We start from the raw sequence: 24724 nt of genomic DNA on the forward strand, positions 1-24724 counted from the left end.
ACATGGGCTTTAAGAACTCCTTTCCTCCTTCTTATGAAATCTCTACTGTCAGTGTGTACACTTATTTTCACACTATTTATACACATAAGATACAATACTAACTTGGTCTACTTTACAATACCCGAAGGAAAATAATGTTTTCAACTCAGCGACATGCTCTGCTGGATATTGAATTACCAGGATAAGGCCTTAGGTTTTTAAGATGATAAAACTGAGAGCACAGCAGTAGAGAAAGTGGTGAAAAACTTCCTGAGTTATTGTTCCTAGAGGGTAGGTCACTCTTTTGATAGGCATATTCCATTAAAAGCCCACACAAATTATATGCTCCAAGTGAGGGCATATTTTACAGAGGACAAGTATAATCTCGTATCCCTTTAACAAAAGGGGAAAAAAAAACATACAAAAAGTTTCATTAACTCATAATACTGAAATCTGCAGGTATTCAACTCCACCCTTCTGTGCCAGTAACAAGTTTTTTGTTCACACAAAAGAGGATTTTAAGGTATGATACTTTATTGGGCAACTTTTGATTTCCAAAAGCAATTTTACAGCAATTTATGATGTGTATTCCTAAGGGTACACAAACCAATGCTTAGCACAGGAGGATACCAGTCAGGGCTATTTCTGAAGGTTATTAATATAGTACAGACAGCCAAGTAGAAAGAATACAGAATTTCAATTGCATCTACAGATTAAAAGTTCCAGCCAGAAACACTGGAAGTACAAAACAAAACAAGGTTTTGGGATGACAAAATTCTTGGGGGACAGTCTGTGATGAAGGACATCTCAGGGCATATTATTTGAGAAAAACATCAAGGAGTAGAAGTCTGCCTCTTTTTTTCTTTTGTCTCACTAGTAACTATACCATGCAACTAGGCAACACTCTGGGGGAGCTTCAGAGCCAGTGCCACACATTTTCCTGGATGGAAAGAGATGGCTGCTTCAAATCAAACACTCCTGGAAAACACAAAGGTAACACGGGAAGCACTATGGCTATGCCCACACCTTGCAATGGGGCTCTCTGCAAGATCAGAGCACAGAACCAAGTCCATAACTGTGCACAGCACTGGTTCCAGATACTCCTCTCACTACTCCAAAAGCAAATGACTCTTCCACCAATATCATCATCTGTGGCCCACCTCCAAGCAGACGTGCTGTTACAGATACCACATTGAAAGAGATATATTTCTACTGTGCTTAAGTGTAGGGCAGTTATGGATGATACCTCCTTCTGCCAGTTCTCAGTTTTCCAGGCTCACAGAAATGGTCTGGGGCAGCAGGACCAGCGTTTAACAAGGCACATAGGCAGCTGCCATTACCTCATCTACTCTGGCAAGAAAAATATTATGTATTTGCAGATGCTTGCCAAATTATACTACTGGAATTATACATACACTGTTACTTGATCAAATGCAAAATCACTGTTGTAATAGCAACAGTAGTAATAAAATCTGAATATACATGAGAATATTTAAAATTACACTCTTCTCCCAAAACCCCATGGTTTCCTGGTCTAAGATGAAGTTAACTGATTTTCCATTCTTGATCTAGATAAGTTGTTTCAAGACTTCACAAAAATTAAAGGCCTTTAAGACATTTGAGAGTTACATACAAATGGCAGACTTTCATTTGCATGGGAGGTAGTGAAGATATCTCACAGGCTACTTTTAGAATCTTTCAGGAGCTCTCAGTTAAATTTTGTTACGTTGGCATTTTCTAGACTTACAGGTTTTGCTTTTAGCTGATTATTCACTCCTTGGCATGCCTGCAGTTTACAGTGAAATGACAAATTTCTGGCCTACAAAACAGTGAGAAAATTGCTTCTGTCCTTAGTTTATCTTTAAATATCTACCTCATCTGTGAAAAGCTGCACCACACTAAAACAGCAGCACAACTACCACCGTACTGTCACAGATGTAATTCATGTTTTATTCATTGCCTGACAGCTTAGAAGTTAAACACAGGCATCAAACCAATGGAGCTCAGACCTGAGACTTTATGGACTGGCATAGCCCTGTAATTGCTAGGTTCTGCTACACAGATGAAAGTTGCTTTCTTGGTGTAACACTCATCACTCCTAGCAGCTCAGCTATGAAGACATTACTTATTGAAAACAACACCATATTAAGACCTTTGATGTCCTGATAATTGGAGACTTTTTTTCCCGGTTATTAGGATAATTCTCAACGGCTACAGTGAGTTGTGCTTGGTTTTGTTATCCTGCTGTATCCAAAAGCATCCTTAAGGCATTTCTCTCCTTATCAGAGGAAGCCAAGAATGAACTTTGAAAATAAGCTATAACAAACATGTTTTACATAGAAATTTTTTTTGTTGCTTTGTTGAAATGATGAGAGGAGCTTGTAATGGGGTGTGCATAGATGCATAAATGAAAGCACCAGTATTCATTACAATATGTATCCCTGGACATTGCCTCTACAGCTCCCCCAAATGTATGCACCTCAAACTCATAACTCACCCTCTCCAAAAAAGTATTTTGTGAGAAAACAGGTGGAACAGCTTTAATCAGCACTATCCAGTACTAAAACACTGTTTCTTTCTGAAAGTTGGTGTGACAGACAGTGCTTCCAGAACTGTGGTCCAGGATCTAAATGGCAGATACATGGAAGACCATTTTGGAAAGCAAACAGTACCCTGTGTACCCACTGGTCTCCAGACAGCCCAGTGCAGGGCCACATCTGTTCTACTCCTTCATAATGGTGCTTTAACAGCTAGACAGAAATGAGATTGTTTGCTCTTTATCTGCAGCATCTACGATTTTGAATACTAAATTAATCTGCCAAGCAGAAGGCTGGTGATGGGAGCATTGGTGTCATTTCCTGACTGACCAGCCCTACCCACTAACATCTCATTACAAGCAAAAGAAAAACAGTATCCATCTCCATAAAAGCTAGCACCTAATGCAAAAGTGGCAAGTACTTGATTTTGCACATTAGTTCTGGAGAAGGCCCAGTTTTTATTTTAGAGACATGATGGGAATCTTACTTGTAAATTCAATTAATTAGGATTACAATATTTGCCTCATGTAAGGCAGATTTCAAACAACACATTATTATTACAGTGATGACTTATAGCTTTCATTGGTATCTTTAAACTGCACACAGAATATTACATTCAAGTTCTATACACACAGAACAAGTCTTAGTTTGTATTCAGGCCCACAGAGCTGAAAACAACCTAACACAATAGAAATATTGAAAAAAAGTCACAGTTGAAGAAATTCTGAGGTTGTGTTAGGACTTGGAACTTTTTATTTAGTTATTTATTTACTGAAAACAAAGCTCTTTCCTTAATCCATTTTTGTAAGATTTCATGAACTATAGCCATAACACATACATCATTTTACCACTACCAGTATGACAGAACAGGTGAAATACTGTATCTAAAAAGTTTAAAATTAAGGGAAGCTACTGCTTGGAACTATTTCAAGAGTATTTGTCTTCTTTACTAAGACACGACCTCCTGTTTATTTTAATGAAATACCTTCAGGATGTGACTTGTTTCCTTGCCATTTAATTTACTTACCTTTTCAGTATCTATTCCTCTGGACATTGACCATGTGGAAACAATGTAATCCATCACACGTTCACTCAGTCCTTTAGGGACCTGGTAGAGCTTTAGAAAGTCCCGGACACTGTTCAGCATCTCATGGTATCTGTTTGTATTAGCATACATTTGCTGAAATATGGTTGTCACATTACCAAAAATGGTTGCATACAGAAGAGCTGTAAAAAAAAGAAGAGAAAACAATATTATGTAAAACATATTAAGCTGTGAGAATCAGTCTGTGTGCCACTGTGCTGCAAGACAGGAAAGCAGAAGCCCACAGAAATGCATGAAATAATCTGTGCTTCTTCATGAGGGCCTCATGAGCACAAGCATTTTATAGGTCACCTTAGGTACAACAAACTGGGGACCACCACCTACTTTAGTGATGACAAATCCTGCAAAACAAAGTTCCCAAAAGACAACTATTTGTCGTTGTCCATCAAACAGTATGTCCAGTAGCATCCAAAGCCTTACAAAACCACAAAAGATGACACAAGAATTTTAAGACAAACAGCTTGACAGAAAATACTTAAAAGTTTCATCTCTGGTTTATAGCATGCCTGTGCTGAAATGCCATCAGTGACAGATTTCCAAGCTTTAAGTGCATTACCACGGTAGTAAGCCGAGTCATCATTATCCACCTCGGTGTGACAACAACAATGCATCAAAGCAGAAGATGGAATATGTAATAAACAGCTACCATGGGTCAGTGATTTATAGATGTAAATTTAATAATACATAAAAACTCGCATTATGTTTTATATTCTTCAGGCAGAAGAACAACAAAGCCTGAGGCAAGAGCTGGAGCCCTCAAAGGCAGATGGCTGCACAGCCCTGCTGACTTCATTCAACAGAGTCAGGAAGCCAGCTGGCTCATCAAGATGAGTTTAAGAATAAACAAGAGAAAGGAAAAAAGGCAGTACTTCCAGGTGTGGAGGGAAATAGATGAAAACACACAGGGCTTGAGAAGATCCACCTGCCAAAGCCCAGGACAGAACAGCAGGATGGTGGCAGTCCCAATGGTCACAAAGTTTTGATGGTTTGCAGAGGCTGGGACTGAGGCTCTTCCATCTCTGAATGAAAGGGAAGGACAGGAAGCCTCAAAGGGAGCTTTCCAATGTTATGAATCAGATCAGAGACAGGTGTGTGAGAGGAACAGTCAGATAGCAGATGCACCAATAGTCACCAGCAAGTGCTATGGCTTGCTGGGGGGGTTCTTCCTCTTTAGTATTTGCTGCTCCCCAAAACACGTACTGAAATATCAGGGTCATCTCTCCTCCACGTGGATAAAAATAAATAATTGATAAATCATATTAAAATAAAAAAGATAATATTTTGCATTATCCAAATATCCCTTTTTACTGTTCATTTCCTCTATCACCCTCTCTTTTAAAATAAAAAGTTTATGTCCTCATCCCATTCATTCCCTTGAGAATGCAGTTATTCATTCAGGTCAGTTATAAGAAGATATCCTTAAGCCAAATACAATGCTTTAAAGCTTTATGACCTACTGAAAAACTTTGGTCGTGGGCAAGAGAAACTTACAGTACTGTCTTTTCACTGATCACTGAGAGACAAAATTTAAATTTAGATTTTCTCAAGGCCTTTACACTGCTGTTCTCTACAAAATTCTTTCTTAATGCTATATGAGTTCCTTTAGAGACCAGGTCTCTACATTTCCAACTACTCCTCTGTACAGATGGTTATAAAAATAAATATGTATAAATGTGCAAACACAGTTTTTTAAAAAGTGGAAAGTATGAAGAGCAATACAGCAATCAGAAATGTAGAGATTATTTCTCTGTTTCACCTTAACTAAGCTAAACCATTCCAGGAGATCTGATGCAATGAGAACTGAACAATGAAAAATGCTTTAGAAAACAGATTCTCTAGAAATGCTTTGTAATCCATTAGTAATTTTGTATTTGGACAGCATTCCCTTTACCTATGTCCTATTTTGCTCTGTTATTCAGATGCAAACACAACCCTACAATATTGCTACTTTAAGCCCTACTTACATGGACTTTTACATGGTTCCCTGAGAGAAACCGAACCCAGGACCTCCAAAAGTGTGAAGTCCCACTGGCAGGGCACTGCAAAAACACAAGGGATCCACAAACATTGTTCTTCTGCCTGCAAGTATGGCACTGAAATAGGTAACAGATTAGGAACAGGGTCACAGGCAACCTCCTATCTGTAGATTTCTGGGCAACCATACTTGTGCACATACAACTATCCCTTGCTCTCTGACAAACAGTGAGACCTGAGGGTTCAGTCTCTTGGGATGTATGGCCCTATGCCAGCAAAGGTAAAATGGACTCCTCTCTCCATATGATGGCTAAAGAAAAACCAGAAATTTCGTCCTTCATTCTGATTATTATGAGGACAGCAGTACCAGAGAAATTTCCACTGCAAACTGCAGCTACTGTACTCCAGCATGACAATTATCTTGGCAAGAAAAATTATTCCTGCCTACGTTAATTTTTTTTTTAAATCCCCAAAATTACAATACTTAACTCATCATTAGCTAGCCATTTTATTACTATTAAAGACATATTAAATTAAAGGATTTTTGAAGCCTAATTTTGGGTAGATACATTAGCGTATTAAACACTGATCTCTTCCGCATAGAAATAGATGGCTGTGTGCCTTCCCTCGTCTTCAAGGGAATAATGAAATTAACCCACTGCAGTAGCCTGCAGCCCCAGAAAGCTTTCAGAAACACACTCTACAACAGGAAGAAAGTTGGGCCATTTATGACAAAGTAAAATCTTCAACACCTTCTCTCTGTGAATGTCAAGATTTCTCAGAAAAGATACCGCCCTCCCCTGACATTATATTCTTTTCTGACAACAGATAAAGAAAAACACATTGTCCCCAACAATGTGGCTACCCATTTACAATGCAGTCTGTGTCACCCCATTTGAACAACTGTTTAAATTATGTCAAAGATAAAAGCACAGTAATTTCAATAGCCAATTACTTGCACAAGTGAATCATGAAGGTCAGGCACAGGTTGGAAAGGTCATCAAATCATCTGTTACATGTAATGATGCAACAAATAATAATAGAGAAACAAATACAAGTCAGTCTAGGTCTCAGCTACCACAGTAAAAGACTGGGATCTGATTTTAGAGTTACAGGAGGAAGAATTTCTATCTGTAAGAATGAGAGGTTTGCAATTACCCCAATTACAGATGTAAGTGCTGCATGCAGTTCCTGAGATGAATCATCAGATTGATGATGATTTGTTCAAAATGCACTCATCCAAAGCCCTTGCATACAAAATGCATGCATCAGAGCTACACAGCAACAAGTGAAACAAACCTCAGCTAGGGGACAGCCTCTTACATCTTGCCCCCAAGACCTGAAGTGCTTTCTGAAACTGGGTTGCCTTTTTTTCAGTTTCTGGATCCAGAAAGTCTGTCTGTCTGCTCTTAAGTCCCAGCTAACTGAAAACCAAAACAAACTCCCTTTACATAGTTAAGGAGCAGAATGTGCTAACCTAAATACTATACAAAAAGCCAGCACCTGCATTTACAAATAGTAGATGATTTAAATGTATAATTGTGCTCTTGTTTCACTAACAAGTTCCTAGTTTACAACAATTTATTGATTTCATAGATGGCTGAGAAAAAGCAAAGCCTTGAAAACCTGTTGCACTTTATAACTTCTTACTGAAGACGAAACATAACCATCAATTAACCATGAAAATTGAATGCCTCAGAGGCACTTTACAGATAATATGTGAGGTCACACAAAATTAACAATGATCAGACAAAAAGAAAAGCTGAAATTAATAATTGTATGGATTATAGCAATTATATGAGAAAAACACATTGTTTTTAAATGTGCAATTAGAACAATGTAAGAGCTTCTAACTGCTTGAGATTAGGGGCCTTGATTAGTTGCAATTATGCCTACTTGTGGGTAAAGAGCAAGCAGTTAAAAGAAGGTAAGATGAACTGCTGATTACAGTCTGTAAGCAAATACCAAACTGAACAGGTACCTATCAACTAATTGTTTATAGCACCACTTTTGATAGAATTGTTATTTGTAATCTTGCAACTTGAAACCAAGGCATCTGAAGTAGATTTACTCACCAAGTTTCCATGTAGCCTTTAGAATAGTAGAGAATTTAAATAGTTTTCCTCATTTTCTAGACAGATGCAGAGCTGCTTGCTTTGCTAGTTCTTAGGGAGTTCTGCATATTATAAAGTTTTCCATTTGCAATCTTTTATTTTTTATTTTTATTAATACAATGTCTAGAGATATCATTTCATCGTATGGCTACGATTTAGCCATAATCTAACATGTCAATCAGCATTATGAATTTCCACAATGTATTTATGTGACATTTTCACAGGCTATGAAACAACCTACAATTGCTATTATCTTCTTAGCATGCACATCAATATCTGAATTTCACGCCCCAGCAAAAAAGACATTTTTTGAAGGGAAAGTAAATTCCTAGAGGAATTATTCCCCATGCTGTTGCAGGGACTGTTAGACCCTGCTCTTCCCACAGCTCTCTATTCTCCTAGACTGAACAGATACACCACTCCACCTCCTTCCTCCTTTCACTCCACCAGCTTGTAATTTGCACCTCATATTAGGTATCCCACAAGGAAAATCAAGGCAGTAGCAATGGCAAATATCAAAGAACTGGCACACTGCTAGCAACTGAGCAAGTCTGAAAATCAATTCAATGGCAAAGAGCAAAGCAGAAAATCTGAATAGGCCATGAGGGACAATGCACTGAGCTATGTGGCAGAGCCACTTGACTTCTTGGATGAAAGATGAGAGGCCACAGGCAAATTTTGCTAAACCCTTAGTCAAATTGTGCTGCAAGTCTCCTCACACTCATCATCACATTTGCTGAAATCACCCTGCTGATGACAGATGGGACATGGAAGGATCACACTGGGCTCCAGCTACAATGGAAATGTCTTCCCTTAGGAAGGACAGGCCAGCAGTGAGGACACAGTTATGAGAGCTAAACAACAGAACATCAGACATATGACTATTTTTATCTCTTCCTATCACAAAAAAAACAAAACAAAACAAAACAAACAAAAAACCCAAAAACCAAACAACACTGCAATGAAATGAAAGACATAAACAAGGGAACAGCTGCTCTAAGAAGCCACGTTGGCAACTACCAAAGACTAGAGCAGCAGAAACATCTGTGCACCTTAAAATAGGCTGTCTGCAGTGTGTAAGGGTAGAAAGAGAAGAGTTAAGACAAACTATGGACCAAACACCACAAGCAGCTCCCACTGCTTCTCTAAGCACACCCTTTTCTAACTACAAAATAAAGACAGACTGCTACCACAGCATACCACAGACCCACAAGCAAATACCCTCCTGTTATCTCAGTATCCTGAAATCACATTTTATCAGTTTAAGGCTTAATATGGAAGAAGAGAGGTAAGTGTTAAAAAACAAACATTCCAAGGGCGCTGAGCTCTAGCATCCCTAAAGGTGCTTCAAAACTGAAGGTGTGTGTTTTTTTCTCTTTTATTTGAGCCAGCAGCACCCACACAGCTGCCAGGAGGTGTATTGGCCACAAGCTGGCCCGTGGTGGGCTGCACAAATCTCTAACAGGTTTTGCTTTTGCATTCAGCATCTCTGGGCTGAGATAAACAGCATGGGAAAACACCACGGAGGAGCTACTAGAGCCAAGGTGAATAAAAGCCAACATAACAAACTTCAGCATTAGCTCTACAAGGAAGTGCTCCAACTTTCAAAGCTCACAGTGAAGGGCCAACACCTGTTTGCACTCTGTCAAGGGCTGCATCTTGGATCCAAGAGCCTGCTTGTTAAGAAGGAAGAGGATGAAGGCCCCCCCAGACAATCCACACAAAGGAAGGGTGGCCAAGGGCTCCCACCTCTGTACAGCAGCACCTGACTAAATTAACACATTCCCACTAATTAACACTGCAAAGTCTGGATTTTGCCAAATTAGGCGGTGTCCAAACAAGTACAATGGCAAGTAAAATGGCATTTCACAAAACTCATTGTTCATTTGCTTTCACAGCTACAGTTTAGTATTATATTTACACTGAAAAGCCCTAACAGTCTTCTAAAGGGGGATCTTAAAGCAGCCACAGACTCCATTGCAGTCAGTATGCTTGCAGAAAAGCAGATTACTAAATTAAGCAGATGCACAACAAGTTAGAAGTAGCCTGTGAGGATTTCGATGTGTTCTTTGTTGCAAAATTAAGGAATGAGAGTTTGGTTGTACATTACATTTTTCCTGTAAAAAAAAGTCAAGAGAAGACAAGACAAATGTGACACTAAAAGGAATGAAAAACAAGAGCATTTTGGATAAGAGACACTTCAAGATGGTAGACTGTGAAATCTCAAACCACAGGCTGCTCTCACCTTCAGGAAAACACACCTGTACATTCTTATTCTATAAACAACAGCACTTCCAGACCAAAGAGTTCACCCAACACTTCTCAATGACTTTATCTGAAGGCATCAATATTTCTGCAGGGTCCTGTACCTTCACTGACTGGTTAGTCCCAAAAGGGTAACATTATTTTACATCCAAAGGTGCATTATAAGCCAGATACAAAGATATATCTTCTGCATCAACTTTCAGGCAAATTTTTAAACCTGCCAGATAGCTATGACTAACTGCAAACACAGTTATGCCTAGTAATAAATGGAAATTAGAGCCTCAGCCCTTGATACCAAAAAGACTTTCAAAGAACTATTACAGTTTAATCAGTGAGTCCACAGAAAGCTCCTTGCAGGATCAAATTTTATCTCAGTCAAAATACAACAATATGGGATAGCAAGAGGAACAGTCAAGATGATTTGCTAGGGGAAACATTAGCATGATTACTCAAAGGTAAGACTAGAGAAAAAAAGAGATAATTCCTTAAAAATGGCACTTCCCAGTCACCTCTCCATGTTTTATTCCCAAGATTGGTTCACCTCTAATATGGCAGAACAGAATGGCCAGGAAATGTACCAACTTTCACAACTAGTTAAAACAACAACAGTTCCTGTGAAGAACAAGACATTTATCAGAACATCTTTAAACCCGGAGCAGGATCTTGATGATGATCAAGCATCATCATCAAGCATGTGTACTTCTGTGAATTCTAAGCCTTGTTCTAGACTAAGCCAATCTGATTATCGAGAGAAAACTAACTGTACAAACAGATTACAGCTGAAAAAAAAAATCTGTATTCCAAACATATGCAGCCAGACTCACCAGTGGGACACTTCTACCAATAAAGGATGACTACAGCTCAATGTATTCACCAGCAGGCTTTACCATGATGAGAATTACTAAAATGGCAAATCTGATTAAATCCTCTGCAATTTGCAAGCAAGGACACTATTTTACTCTTTTGTAGAATTTTATGGACAATAAGATTTAAATTGTCTAGAAAATTAAAATGGATTTCCATTTCATTTCCCAGCACTAATGAACAGATCACCATTTAAATGACGACAGAGCCATTCAAGGGCATAATTTTTCTTCTACAATTTATACATAGTAATGCATAGCCATTTTCAATTACTTGGTTAAAATTAAATCTCTGGATACTACCTCTATGTTTTTACCGACTTGCACCAATATGGAGGCTTTTGCTTTGCAAGGTGGTTTTTAGCTACCTTCAACTTATCTGAAATGTTTAATCATTTTATAAAAATCTATTACTGAAATAGAACTACACATAAAAAGGAGACAACTATTACACAAAGGAGTGAACTAAAAGGAATAGTTGTTTTCATGTGAAACTGCTTACACACATAGTTTTTATGGTTCCTCTGTCTACCCTATTTGCTCTGTGATTTGCAGGAGGGAAATCTAGAGAGGTTCAAGGAGTCCTCAAGACATTTTATCCAAACTTTCTGTCCCTTTCCCTACAATCTTGGTGCATGTTCTGCTAGGTTTTGTACTGCTGGCTCAGGCCCATCCCTCTTGATAGTTCCTAAGCTTGGTATCCTACCTGTGGCCTTTGAGAGTTCAGAACTAGATCTGAATTTTGTACACTAAAGCCATCATCCAGCACTTAACCATACTGAGTTATGAACTGCATTTTTCCTCCATCATTGATATAACAAAAGAGTTTGATGGCTAAAGTCACTTGCTGATGACTGCTCCAGCGTGATTTCTTTTGGTCATTGCTCCAGATGTCATTTAATTAATGTATCTTACGTGCAAGTGAGATGTTTAGAGTAATCCTTTGTTGCCAATGAGAAATGGATTCAGTCAGACTCCCCCTACTCCCACCAGAGTGCCCCTGTGGGAAGCTGGTAACAGGCTGCATTTCTTGTTGAGTGTTCAGATCTGAATCCATCAGTAGCACTATGAGGAGGAAGGACCCAAGGCCTCCCCTAAGGCTTCAGTGATCTCACTTTTCATTAAGCCCAGCTGGGCATTTATGAACACAGACTTTAGACACTACTCCACAGGTTGGAGTATCTATGCCTGTGATTAAAATTAAGGATACAGTTAGGAGAAATACTGAGTCAAAGCAGCTCTTTGGCCACTAACTTTCATACACTGATTTACAATGGATGGCTTTTGTTGTCTATGCAGGAAGAACATCACAGTCTTTTTTAGGCTTTGTTTTCTTGGAGAACAAAAGAAAAGTAAAACTGTAATGCCTTTAAATTATCCCAATATAAAATCAGAGTGGGATAAAGGTACCATGGTATCCTTGTGAAGTGAACCTGAGGTGGGTGGAGAGTGCTGGCCTTACCCAGCCAGCTGACGTAAAAATTGCATTCCTTGTCCCACAGATTCCGGGGAGAAGCAACTCTCTGGATTAACTGCATTGCCTGCACACTACTTGAACAATGCCCTTAGAACAACAGAAAGTGTGTAATTGGGATGAAGCCTGGGTCTCCTGTAGCTTACACTCACTAGCACCCTGCAAGCTGACTTTGCTCAAAGCAGTCACACTGCAAACCAGGAGCTGCACAGAGAGCTGTGTCCATCACCCAGGAGCTGTCAAACCTGTCCAGCTGACAGGCCAGGCAAGGAGAGTTCAGAGCACGGCTATGCCTGACGGGATGAATGGATACCAGAGTTAAGGACAACAATTAATTCTCAGTTCAGATCAACTTCACTGTGAAATTAAGCTCCTAAAGCTATTGCACTTAGCCAGTCTGTGCTGTAGCTGGCTATTTGGCTTCCCTGCAGCTCAGTCTGAAGCTTCTGATGCAATAACCTTGGCAAGCCACATTCTGGGGTACTGTCACTTCAACAACCACAGAAAGATTACAAGATGCTCATCAGCCAACACTGCTGATTCCAGCTTGCACATGCACGTCTTTCCATCCATTCCAAACCAATCTTGCATATGCACATCTTTTACTTCTGGGAATAACAAGTACAAACAAGTGATGTGACAATATTCCATGCAGGGTTTTCAAACACTTCCTAAACAAACGAGTCTAAAAGCTTCCCTCTTCTGGTGTTATTAAACAGTTACAAATATTTAATAGTGCTTATAACACAAAGAGAACACTGAAATTTTCAATTGAATAAACCAATGAGGTCTGAGATAAAGACAGCACTCACAGATGAGGACTAATTTGAGGTGGTTAAAGAATAATTGTCAGTGGAATGACAAGGTCTGAGTCATGCTCCTCCCACACACTAATCACAGATGTGCTTGCAGGCCAAAATCAATAGGTGCATACAGCATATACAGGATGCAAAACAGGAAAAGCTCATAGACAGGGGCTTCTCTGGGGGGCCTCTTCAGTGACAGGTGAAATGACAAATTATTGAAAACACATATGGCTTTAAAAAAATAACTGAAACAACTGTTTCCATTTTTAATGAGAAACCACGGATGACTGCATGTGAGAAAAATACTTTTCTCTGGAGTGGTGCAGAAAGTTATAGCCTAACTTTCAGAAATGGGTAATCATTACTGTTCCTATGGCCCCAGTCTTAAAGATGGTTGTCTTCCAGGCTGATGCTGCTGTTCTATGAGAACTCATCAGTACTGAAAGAAGCAGTAAAGAAAGGTAACCATGCATACAGCTGGAAGTTCCATACTACCTTCTAAAAAAGATACATCAGTATATTCAAGGCTAGATGCCATTGCATAAGTGATACTGCCAAATTACATTTTAAAGGAAACACTGCATAGAAATCATTTGACATATTAAAAATGTGCTTTTGTGCTTTAGTGCATTCTGGCCTACAGAAAGTACAGAGGACTCTCAAAGGTAACGAAATACCTCTGTCAATAATTTGCAGGTACAAACCTCATCCAGTTGTTAGACACACAAAGTTTTCCTTGCTTCCTAGGGAAGAATGATTTAGGTAAGATTGCAGTTATACTCCCCAGCAATCACTGTACACCTGGGATACAACAGGCATGCACTTCAAATTTCAGTGCAGGAGTAGATACATGGACTCAGGGCTCCCATTTTCTTGTAGAGCTCCTTCATTTAGAGGTGACTGGGTATTTTGGGAGAAAGGAGAACAAGAGTTTTTACTGTTAGACCTGTTCCAGTCACCATAAACACAGCAGGAACATGACATTTCTGTATCCTTGGAGCTTTTTAACTATGCAGTGACTGCTTAGAATGGAGGGACAGGTATCTCTGGCCATAAACACAAACTGCTCTGCTCTCACCCCTCTACAGAGTGACACATTTTCCGTCAGGCGCATTCCTGGAAGCTTTACTTGGCCGGCCCCAACAGGTGGAGAAAACTACTATACTAGCACTCCCCAAAAGATCAAAGGAAAAATCTAATTTCTAAGATCGGTTTAAGTGATTTCACATGTGTTTATCAACAAAGTCTTGGAAACCACAGGGTTCCTAAGGTGGCTGTAGCAACTGGTAAAACTAGCCAAAATCTCAGAATGGCTTAGCCCTAGCACATCATCAGGAGTAAAATCTCAGAGTAAATTGTTCATCACTGTGATAGTTGGCACGTAAGATGAGAACAATGGTTCTTCCTGAATTTAAATTCTGATCCAAACTGAAAAGTCCTGACAGTTCAGATCCCTACTCTCTCCTGACACAACACTGGATCTAGCCTATTCTTGAGGTAGTCACAAATCCCATTAAGAAAGCAATCCCTGATAAATCTTGCAGATCAGGAATAACTTTCACAAGATCAGAAGAGTTTCTGCAGTTATCACAAGCCTTTCCCTTGTTCAAGCACTGAAGAACATGCTGTCTGTAATTCTCTGCCACACACAGTATCACTTAAGTAGCATCTACCAGGTCATCTTAAAATTCTTCCCACTGATGAAGGCAACAAGAAGATCTTACAGCTCATACAGTAATTGGAGACTAACAGTAGGAGCTGGGCAAATATGGTAAATATATTCCATGTCATTTATAGTTATCAAATTATAAAGAAGTAAAAATGAAGAAACTCATTTTAGCAAATTGTGGTAATGACCTGCACGCTCATCTTTTAAAAACAATGTGAGGTGATGAACTGTTGTAAGCTGTGTGTGTCACCACGAATATTCATTTACGGGTCTTAGGAACAAGGCAAGGATAGGATGCTTTTCAACAACTCACATTTTTTATATTATATAGCTTCTACTGGTGACAGATATTAATGATTCTTGACAGAATACTTATCTTTGTTCTGCTGGTATAATCAATCAGCACATGAGCACCAGGCTATTAAAATATTTTCCTGTCAAGCTCACTTGACATCCTTTGAATAGTACACAGCCTCTGTGTTGGCTTTTGGCTTTTTAAGGGTTTTTGGCTTGTTTTGTTGCTTGCTTGTTTGTTTGTTTTTAAATAAGAGACTATACCTGCAAATCACACAGCTAGATTTTCTGGATAAGCATCTCTTGAAGCTGTCCCTGAATACCACTCCTGATGTGGAGCTTTCAGAATGTGATCACCATGGTTTCTGCTCCCTCTGACAAATGTCCCTCTGTTAACGACCTAACCTGCCTTAGTCCATCTACACATACACACATTCCTCTTTATTTTTCCTGTCAAATTCCTGTCATCTACCAATACTCTTCATGCTTCATTCCAGAAGTTCTGCCTTCCTGTTTTCTCTCACCTCTTCCAATTTTCTATTCAACGCCCTGTCTTCTTCCAGCCTTTCAGAAACCTGCGTTGGAAGCAGTGATTTCACAGACTCTCTGTATCACAGAGCCTGCAAAATTTAAATCAACAGCTTAGCAGACCCATCAAAGAGGCCACGAGATCTTCTTGACCTCAATAGAGAAGCCTAATGACTAGGAGGGAGTCAAAGTGACATTATACAGTCAAGAGAACAGGAGTCTTTACAGACTGGAGGAGGGGAGCAAAGGGAGAAACTGGGATGCAAGCCTAAGTAGGTAAGAGGGGGGATGGAGGAGAAGAAAAGGAATTTAGGGGAGGTTAGGAAGGTGGAACACAAAGCACCAGACAAGAGCTTCATTGGTGAAAAATAGAGTTTAAATGTCCAGTTTTCGTACAGACTTGCCTTTACTCACACCACACCTTCAAAGTCAAAGAGACACATAGCAGCAGCACTGCAGAGAGAGGGAAAAGCTACACAGTGGTGTAATACGTACTGAGCACAGAAAAGACATTCTGTGCTAGCAAGAAATGAAGAGTTAGAGAGGCAAGGCAAGGAAAGCAGTGGTATAGGGCAGTTAGCATAATGTCACATGGAGAGTGTGTGACAGAGCTGGGAACTCAGCCCAAACCTGCCAGTTCAGGTACTCTCCCCATCCACCAGCCCCCACCAGATCCTGCCTTATACTTGCAGTATTTTTCAGCACTGATTAGATAAGCAGCAAGGTTTTTTCACCTTCTGCTTTGCCCTCTGTCTATCAGCAGTCTATCAGGCCATAATACCCATTCTCTGTGTCTAGAACCTTCTGCAGCTTCCAGAGGCTAACAAGCACCAATTCTCTCTGAACATTTGGTAACCAGCTCCGAGGAGAAAACAAAAAAACACTGTCTCTGGGTGAATCTCCGTTTCTGCAGGAAAAAGAAATCGTACCAAAAGTCTGCACAGTGAAGAAACTGTCTGAGTTAGAGTGACATTCACGAAGATCAATAAGTGAAATGCAGCAGTAGTAGACTGAGCTGTGGCTAACAAGCATCCCTAAAAGCTTTGTTTGAAGAGTGTGTCAGCATTGTGACTGCAAGACACTTTAGACTGTGAGAGCCAGACCAGAGAAATACAGTGCCTGTAATAGCAGATAGTATGGTGAGAATGTTGTCTTTGCTAGACAGTAATGAAATTGCTCATTTTTTTTATGTTAGACCAAACACTGTATGATTTTTATTTACCTTTCTCCATTTTTAAATGCTGAAACCTCAGGCAATAAGCCAGAAAGATGGAATGATAAACACTATAGAACAAGGCAAGTGGAACAGATAATGACTTCAGAGAAGTTATCACAGAGAGTATAAAAAGAACAAAAATATTGGGTCTTAGCAGTATGCTTCACACAAAGCCTAAGTAAACAAGTTGTCAGAAGTGGGGTGTGAAAGGCAGGAATAAAGTCTTTTCTGCTACTCTTCAGATTGGCAGGAAAGAGCTTCAAGAGCTTCTGTACAGCCACAAATATCTTCACAATATTTTTATTAACCCAGGTTCTCCTCACTGCTGTGCCATCAGGGACAGCATCCATCCATCTCAAGATCACTGCTCCACAGCTGGAAGGAGAGAAGATCCTGGTTCTTTTGAGCATGCTGTACACATCCTGAATCATTTTACCTCACCAGCTGTGTGGCTCTGTTTTGCTAGGAGCCTTTCCTACTACACATTATTGTTCTACCACTGACAAGGTGGAGATGTAAAATCCTGAACAGTTCTAAACACTATCTCATTCCGTGCTTCATATTAGTGTGGTCTGAGAAGGGCACAGGAAAGAGGAAAATTGCTCTATTTTTAATTGGAATTACCATCAAGATTCCTAAACTATAATATCAATTACTGTGTTTTCATGTTCCTAATCCAAACGCAGGAGGGAGAAAACATGTCTCTTTAAACTTCACCCTACACATTAATGTTTCCCCCTTCCAGACCATGACGCCTCTGATCTGAAAAACTCCCACAGTTTATGCCCAATCCTGACTCCCTCTGCTGGTACTTCCCTAGGATCCCCCCCTTCCTCAGCATTAAAAAGGAGCAATGCCTCTTAGCACAACTGTGTGATAGTGGGGATGTGTTACTGCAGCAATTTCATGAACATTTATGAATATTTTAAGTGTTTAAAAAAATATTTTGGAATCTATGAGTGTTCATTATCAGGGTTTTCTTTCTTTCTGTATTATACTACCCTTGTACTGTCTGATAGAGCTGGACTAAAGTTAGAATTAAGTAGTAATGAATACAAAACCTTTACTTGTGTTAATTGATGGTTTCATACTCCACACAAAAAGGACAAATGCTAATAAAAATCTTTTTTAAAGCCAATACAGTAAGGGTGAGAGCACAGAGAAAGCTTTAAATACTAGGAGTTGCAAGCTGGAAGTGTGGGAGCTCATTAAAAGAGCACTGCACAAGAATGCTCAAGGCAAATGCCACTCGAACTTTTTCTACTCTGAAGTTATTTAATCGTCACAGCAATCACAAGGGATAAGGCAATGTATAAAGGAATTGGCTTCTGTAGGATTGCTGCTGTTCAGTCTTCTGGAAAGGCATTCACTGTAAAAGTGCCATCAATTTAAACTGCTGTTTAGTTCTGAAAAGCAGTTTTTCTAACCTGAGGCTTCAAGCTGCAGAACACCCTCAGCTGAAATGAGCCAAATGAGATGGGGCTTCTGAGTGCCCCAATGACCAGAACCCCAGGACACAGCCAAACTGAAGTATTCAGCAAGTAGAAATACTTGTTTTTCACACACACAGAGAACAAAATTTCCTTCATTTTTGTGTGTGCATCACCAACACAATAAGCCACCATTAAGGCAACGTGGTTCCTGCATTACTTCTTTCTGCTCATTCACTAAGCATTAAGAGCTAAGCCAGGGGGGCAGCACCAGGAAAGCCTTTGTTTCCATATAGTGTACATTTGCATGGAACTGATCATTCTCCCTTTTCACTGCATTTACAGTCACTTAGATTGTTCTTCACAGACGGGGTGAAAACATGCTACAAAATCAGCACGAAAGTTTTTATGGGCATATAAATTCTTACAAGGCTGTGGACAAACCAGTTTTAGAGATGTGGTTAAGTACACAGGTTTAGAAGATGTGAGTTATTCTCAAAAGGGTGTAGTAGCATTAATGTTGGCTTAGGACTCACTCCACCAGATTTCTGTTTTTTTCTTGCTGGAGTACCCAATCCTCCATTGCTTTCTGTCAGCTAACAATCCATACAGAAGACAAACATTTCCCCTTGCTTTCAGGAAATCTGGCCCAGCCTTCCCAGCTCTGTGTTCAAGGACTTGATGTGAGGGGACACAAATGTGGTTTGATTACAGGTGTTTGGTTGAGATGAACTTCTTTACCATCTCTGATGTTCATCTTCTAGGCACAAACACTACGCATTAGCATTACAGAATCGTGCAGGTTGGATATCTGCAAGACATCTAATTTCTAAAACCAGTACCATCTTTCCATGTCCATACCTCTTTACCTCTCTAATTTACTGCCAAAGTATCCCTGATGAAGGCTACCCATATAGCTCAATAGTCACAGTGTGTTTGAATTACTGTTGCATGATCTATAAAGTCAGTCCAAGAGATACAGCTTTCACACAGAGAGACAACTAGACAACATGGTGGGTGGGGAAGGGAAGAAGTTTCTGCACTAACCAAGTCCTTCTCTCCCTCATAGGTACTTCAAGAAGACCATCAGCCAGGCACTCCTCAGCTGACAAACGCTGAATCACTGACTCTTCTGCAATGAGAATTGATAGCCATTGCAGTATCTCTCTGTAGAAGATAAAGGAGAAGCAACCAGAACTGAAGAGCACAAGATTTAATGAGTCTGCCACTATCTGCTTCCAAGAAGTAAAAGATGCTACATTTCTTTCCTACCTTGAAGAATCTTTTAAAAGTGCTTACCACAGAAAATCCACATCCTTAACTGATTTGCACAGGACCTCTACAGACTTTCTAAACAGTAAAACCACCAAAATTCACCTAGCCTTTCAGCACAGCCACCAAAGATGGGAATATCTAATAAAGTTCAGAAACAGTACTTTCACTGTCCCATCAGGCTCATGCTGACCAAGCTGATTCTGGAGTTTGTTACAGCTCAGTTCCCTAATCCTGCCCCTTTCCAAGACAACAGCTCTCCAAAAGGAGCTGTGAAGCAAAACCAATAACTGTAGTGGGGGGAAAAAACCACAAAGAAACAACTAAACAAATACATATATGTATTAATGCTACAGCAGCAAACCAAGACCTAGTTTTTCTCTAAGGGCCTGTGCATCCACCATAGCATCTACAAACATAATACAAATTGCATATATGCTCTAAAAGGCAAATTGGTGTGAAGTGCTACAAAAGGCTCCCTCCCACCACTATGGAGAAGAACCACACTTTCAAAAGCTTCCCAAGAACAGCATTAAAGAAGTAGATCAATGACATTTGAAGATTTACAATAGGGTTTTAGTAGGAGAAAGTTTACAATCAAGGGGAAAATGTTGGCACAGTGTTGGTGCCAACACACTTGGGTTGGTATCACACACTCACTGCTCAAGTCTGCCAACCCAAACCAGCAGGTTTCAGAATGACCCCATCTGAGGGGGAGCCTGAAGGCAAATGATTAAGCAGCTGCTGTCTATGACAAGAGATTACATTAATGTAAGCAAACCCATAATTAGGTTAATTGCAGCACGCAGACATGACCTATTAACTCACAAATTGCCAGTCCCACATACCTAAAAAGCAGTGCCTGAAATGAAGCTCACACACACAGCACTCTGATATCACAGTGGGCTGAGAGGAACACAGCAGAATGGAATTTATTCCCCAAGAGAAGACACAAAAGGAGAATCTCAAAAACCAAAATAATGCAAAAAACTCCGACTTTAAACAATACTAAACACACCAACAAGTCATATTTAACTGACAAACACCTGTGTGTAGCAAGAGCTTGGGCGAGGACTAGCACTGAATTGACTGCAGAAAGAGGCAAGCTTACAAAGGCAAGACACAGGTACCAAAGATCAGCTTAGCTAACCCAATAGGGACATACTGCCCAGTATCTAAAAGTTCAGTCTGTTCCTCACTTGCTGCTTTTTCCCATATGCATGAGTTTGACACATACCCTTGGCTCTGGCACCACCACCCCTCCACCAGATGCAGTGTCCAGCCCATGCTGCTGCTTCCAGGGGATGCTTCCCCACAGCACACAGAGGTGCTCAGCCCTCCAGGCTGGGCTGCAGGCACTGGCATCTAAAAGGTGCCTGTACATCTTGGTTTGCTCTCAGAGCAGTGGCTTTCAGGAGCTAAACATGCCCATCTTTTCCTGAGTCACACTTAAGTGAGGTATCTCCCTGCGACTTCCATGATTCATTCTCTTGTGATTCATCCAGAGAAGGCAATACATATAACTTTTGTGTAAATCCAGCACTTCCACTGACATTAATCTTGTACTAACCAACAAGGAGGGCCTTGTCAAAGCAGTGGTGGTCAATGGCAGCCTTGGCTGCAGTGATCATGAGATGGTAGAGTTCAGGATCCTGTGTGGAAGGAACAGAATACCCAGTAGGACCAGAACCCTGGACTTCCACAGGGCAAACTTTGGCCTCCTCAATCAACTGTTAAGAGAAATCCCATGGGACAGGGTGTTAGAAGATAAAGGGGCTCAAGATAGCTGGTCAATATTCAAGGACCACTATTTGCAAGCACAGGATCAGAGCGTCCCTATGGTTAGGAAATCTAGTAAGGGAGCTAGGAGACCAGCATGGTTAAAAAAGGAACTGCTGGGAAAACTTAAGTGGAAAAGGAAAATCTACAGATCATGGAAGGGGGGGCTGGTCACTTGGGAGGAATATAGGACTGTTGTCAGAGGATGTAGGGAGGCAATTAGGAAAGCTAAGGCCTCCTTGGAACTTAACCTTGCAAGTCAGGTTAAGGATAATAGAAAGGGCTTTTTCAAATACATAGCTAGCAAAACTAACACTAGAGGCAATATTGGCACACTAAAGAATGAGCTGGGAGCCCTGGTGACAGAGGATATAAAGAAGGCAGAGGTGCTGAACGCCTTCTTTGCCTCTGTCTTTACTCCTGCAGGGTTTCCGCATGAGCCCCAGATTCATTTAGCCCCAGAAGTAGTCAAGATAGATGAGGAGTTTGACATAGTAGATTAGGATTGGGTTAGGGATCAGATGAGTAATCTGGACATCCATAAGTCGATGGGTCCAGATGGAATGCATCCAAGGGTGGAACAACTTGTTCTTGTCACTATCTCCAGGCATATCAAGGACATGGGGGTCATCAAGAGCAGTCAGCATGGTTTTATCAAGGGTAAATCATGTTTGACTAACCTCATAGCCTTCTATGAGGAAATTACTAGGTGGATAGATGATGGAAGAGCGGTAGATGTGGTTTATCTTGATTTCAGTAAAGCATTTGACACCGTCTCTCACAGCATCCTTGTAGATAAGTTGATCAAGTATGGGTTTGGTGATCAGGTAGTGAGGTGGATCAGGAACTGGTTGAAAGGAAGGAGTCAGAGAGTTGTAGTCAATGGGGCAGAATCTGGTTGGAGGTGTGTGACTAGTGGAGTCCCTCAGGGGTCGGTACTGGGACTGGTGTTGTTCAATATCTTAATCAACGACTTGGATGAGGGTATAGAATGTACCCTCAGCCAAGTTTGCTGATGACACTAAGCTGGGAGGAGTGGCTGACACACCAGAAGGCTGTGCTGCCATTCAGAGAGACTTAGACAGGCTGGAGAGTTGGGCAGGGAGAAACATGATGAAATTCAACAAGGGGAAGTGTAGAGTTTTGCATTTGGGGAAGAACAACACGATGTCCCAGTATAGGTTAGGGGCTGACCTGCTGGAGAGCAGTGTAGGTGAAAGAGACCTGGGGGTCCTGGTAGACAAGAAGATGACCATGTGCCAGCAATGTGCCCTTATGGCCAAGAAGGCCAATGGCATCCTGGGGTGCATTAGAAAGGGTGTGGTTAGTAGGTCAAGAGAGGTTCTCCTCCCCCTCTATTCTGCATTGGTGAGGCCGCACCTGGAGTATTGTGTCCAGTTCTGGGCCCCTCAGTTCAAGAAGGACAGGGAAGTGCTTGAAAGAGTCCAGCGCAGAGCTACTAAGATGATTAAGGGAGTGGAACATCTCCCTTATGAGGAAAGGCTGAGGGAGCTGGGTCTCTTTAGTTTGGAGAAAAGGAGACTGAGGGGTGACCTCATCAATGTTTTCAAATATGTAAGGGGTGAGTGTCAGGGAGATGGAGTTAGGCTTTTCTCAGTGGTGACCAGTGAGCATAGGTGTGTGTAAATTGGAGCACAGGAGGTTCAAGTTGAATATCCGGAAAAATTTTTTTACTGTAAGGGTGACAGAGCCCTGGAACAGGCTGCCCAGGGGGGTCGTGGAGTCTCCTTAACTGGAGACATTCAAAACTCGCCTGGACACGTTCCTATGCGAGGTACTCTAGGTGGCCCTGCTCTAGCAGGGGGGGTTGGACTAGATGATCTTTCGAGGTCCCTTCCAACCCCTAGGATTCTATGATTCTATGATTCTATGAATCTATTTAAATGGCTAGCTTAGTAACTGCATAATCTTGTGTCCCTTAAGGCCACCATTTTTTCCAGTGGGTCACTGTTAATGGTTCTTACATTGCTGGTATCTTTGGAGGGTTTTTTAAATGTTGTTTTTTGCTTTTTTTAATGTTTTTTTTTCCTGAAGAATTCTCTACAAGATCTCTTGATGGATTTCAAACTCCATCCCTGCATTCTTGTCTATCTGCTCTGAAGACTAAAATCTTGCTTTGTTAAATGGACAAACAACACTCTGGCCCTCAGAAATGGCTGACCTTGATTGTCTCCATTTGGAAATTGAAAGATTTAGAAAGTTAAGAACGTGAGTCAAATGGAAAATTGAAAGAAAATGTGTAGACAACCCTAATTATAGATGTTGTTACATTTTGTTTCTAATACTATCATGATAGCAGCAGACAGATAATAGCACTAAAATCAGAAATGATAGGAAGGGCTCAGAACAAAAGCAATAACATAAAACACATCATCAGCCTGTGGAAGGCACAAAGACATCAGTAAAAAAGCTCTTTGTTTTGGGGTTGAGGTTTTTTTCCCTTTCTAATGGGAAGACACTGGTACAATCAAGCTGTTTTGAATTGAAGATCATAGTTTTTATGCTCTGTTTACTTGCCTGATTGTTATTTTTAAAGTCCGTGGACTGAATTACAGCATACCCAGTCTATGCACTACACAAGGATACAACGCAGAAACAGCACAGGGATGGCAGGAGGAATACAAAAGCACAGTTCAGTTTTGGTGTTGCACAGGTATCAGCTCTAAGCTTATCAGGTGGTACTGGAAAGGTGCAGTCATCTCCCACACTGGAAAAACTGCGTATCTGTAAGCTGCAGCTCCTTCCTGACAGGACCAGAAAAATTAATACCAGAACTGAAAGTGCAATTTTTTTCCCCACAAATAACTAAGGGGGTTACGCTGGCAGAATTAGCCTGTGCTGCCAGGCTTCTATATTAATGTTTTTTATTCACATTTTAACTTTCACAGTCCCACCTAGATTTTCTCCATTAAATATCCTGCTTAGGTACCATTGATATTCATGTATGTACATTATTAACTTTAAAAATCATATATTCTTAGGCCTGGCTCTCCTGTTGTCTTAAGTAAGTTTTCTATGGGGTCACCAGCATAAATACAGATAGTTATCATTCTTAAGGCCAGGTTTGCTTTTAGAGGTGCCAGGTACTCATAGCTCAATTATGTGTCAGAGGCTTGGCACCATGAAGTCATGTTTGCCATACACCAAGCGGGGAAAATCAGAAATTAAAACACAAATTATCAAGCACCTATTAAAATACTGGTCAAAAGAACTTGCCTAGAAACATGATGTGGCATCAGAAAAAATAGTATGCAATTCTCTCAACCAGCAATTTTGCCTTTGAACATTCAAAACTCAAAATTTTTAATTCTGCCCCAATAAAGCTATATGATAAAAAGTAAGTGCTTTTACAAGTAGAGATTCTGAGTCAACCTCAGAAGAAATCCAGCCTTTCGATG

At 40.5% G+C, this 24724-nt stretch overlaps 1 protein-coding gene across 1 annotated transcript in view; it reads right to left on the reverse strand.

Annotated features, from left to right (window-relative positions):
- The window catches only part of KCNH1 (potassium voltage-gated channel subfamily H member 1), a 182654-nt gene that overhangs the window by 85737 nt on the left and 72193 nt on the right, over window positions 1-24724 (reverse strand). The window contains exon 8 of the mRNA XM_030447664.1: window positions 3544-3743. Within this exon, the coding sequence (XP_030303524.1) occupies window positions 3544-3743 (200 nt within the window). The remainder of the gene's footprint in view (window positions 1-3543; window positions 3744-24724) is intronic.

The sequence above is a fragment of the Calypte anna genome, chromosome 3 (genome assembly GCF_003957555.1).
Source record: "Calypte anna isolate BGI_N300 chromosome 3, bCalAnn1_v1.p, whole genome shotgun sequence".
NCBI lineage: Eukaryota > Metazoa > Chordata > Aves > Apodiformes > Trochilidae > Calypte > Calypte anna.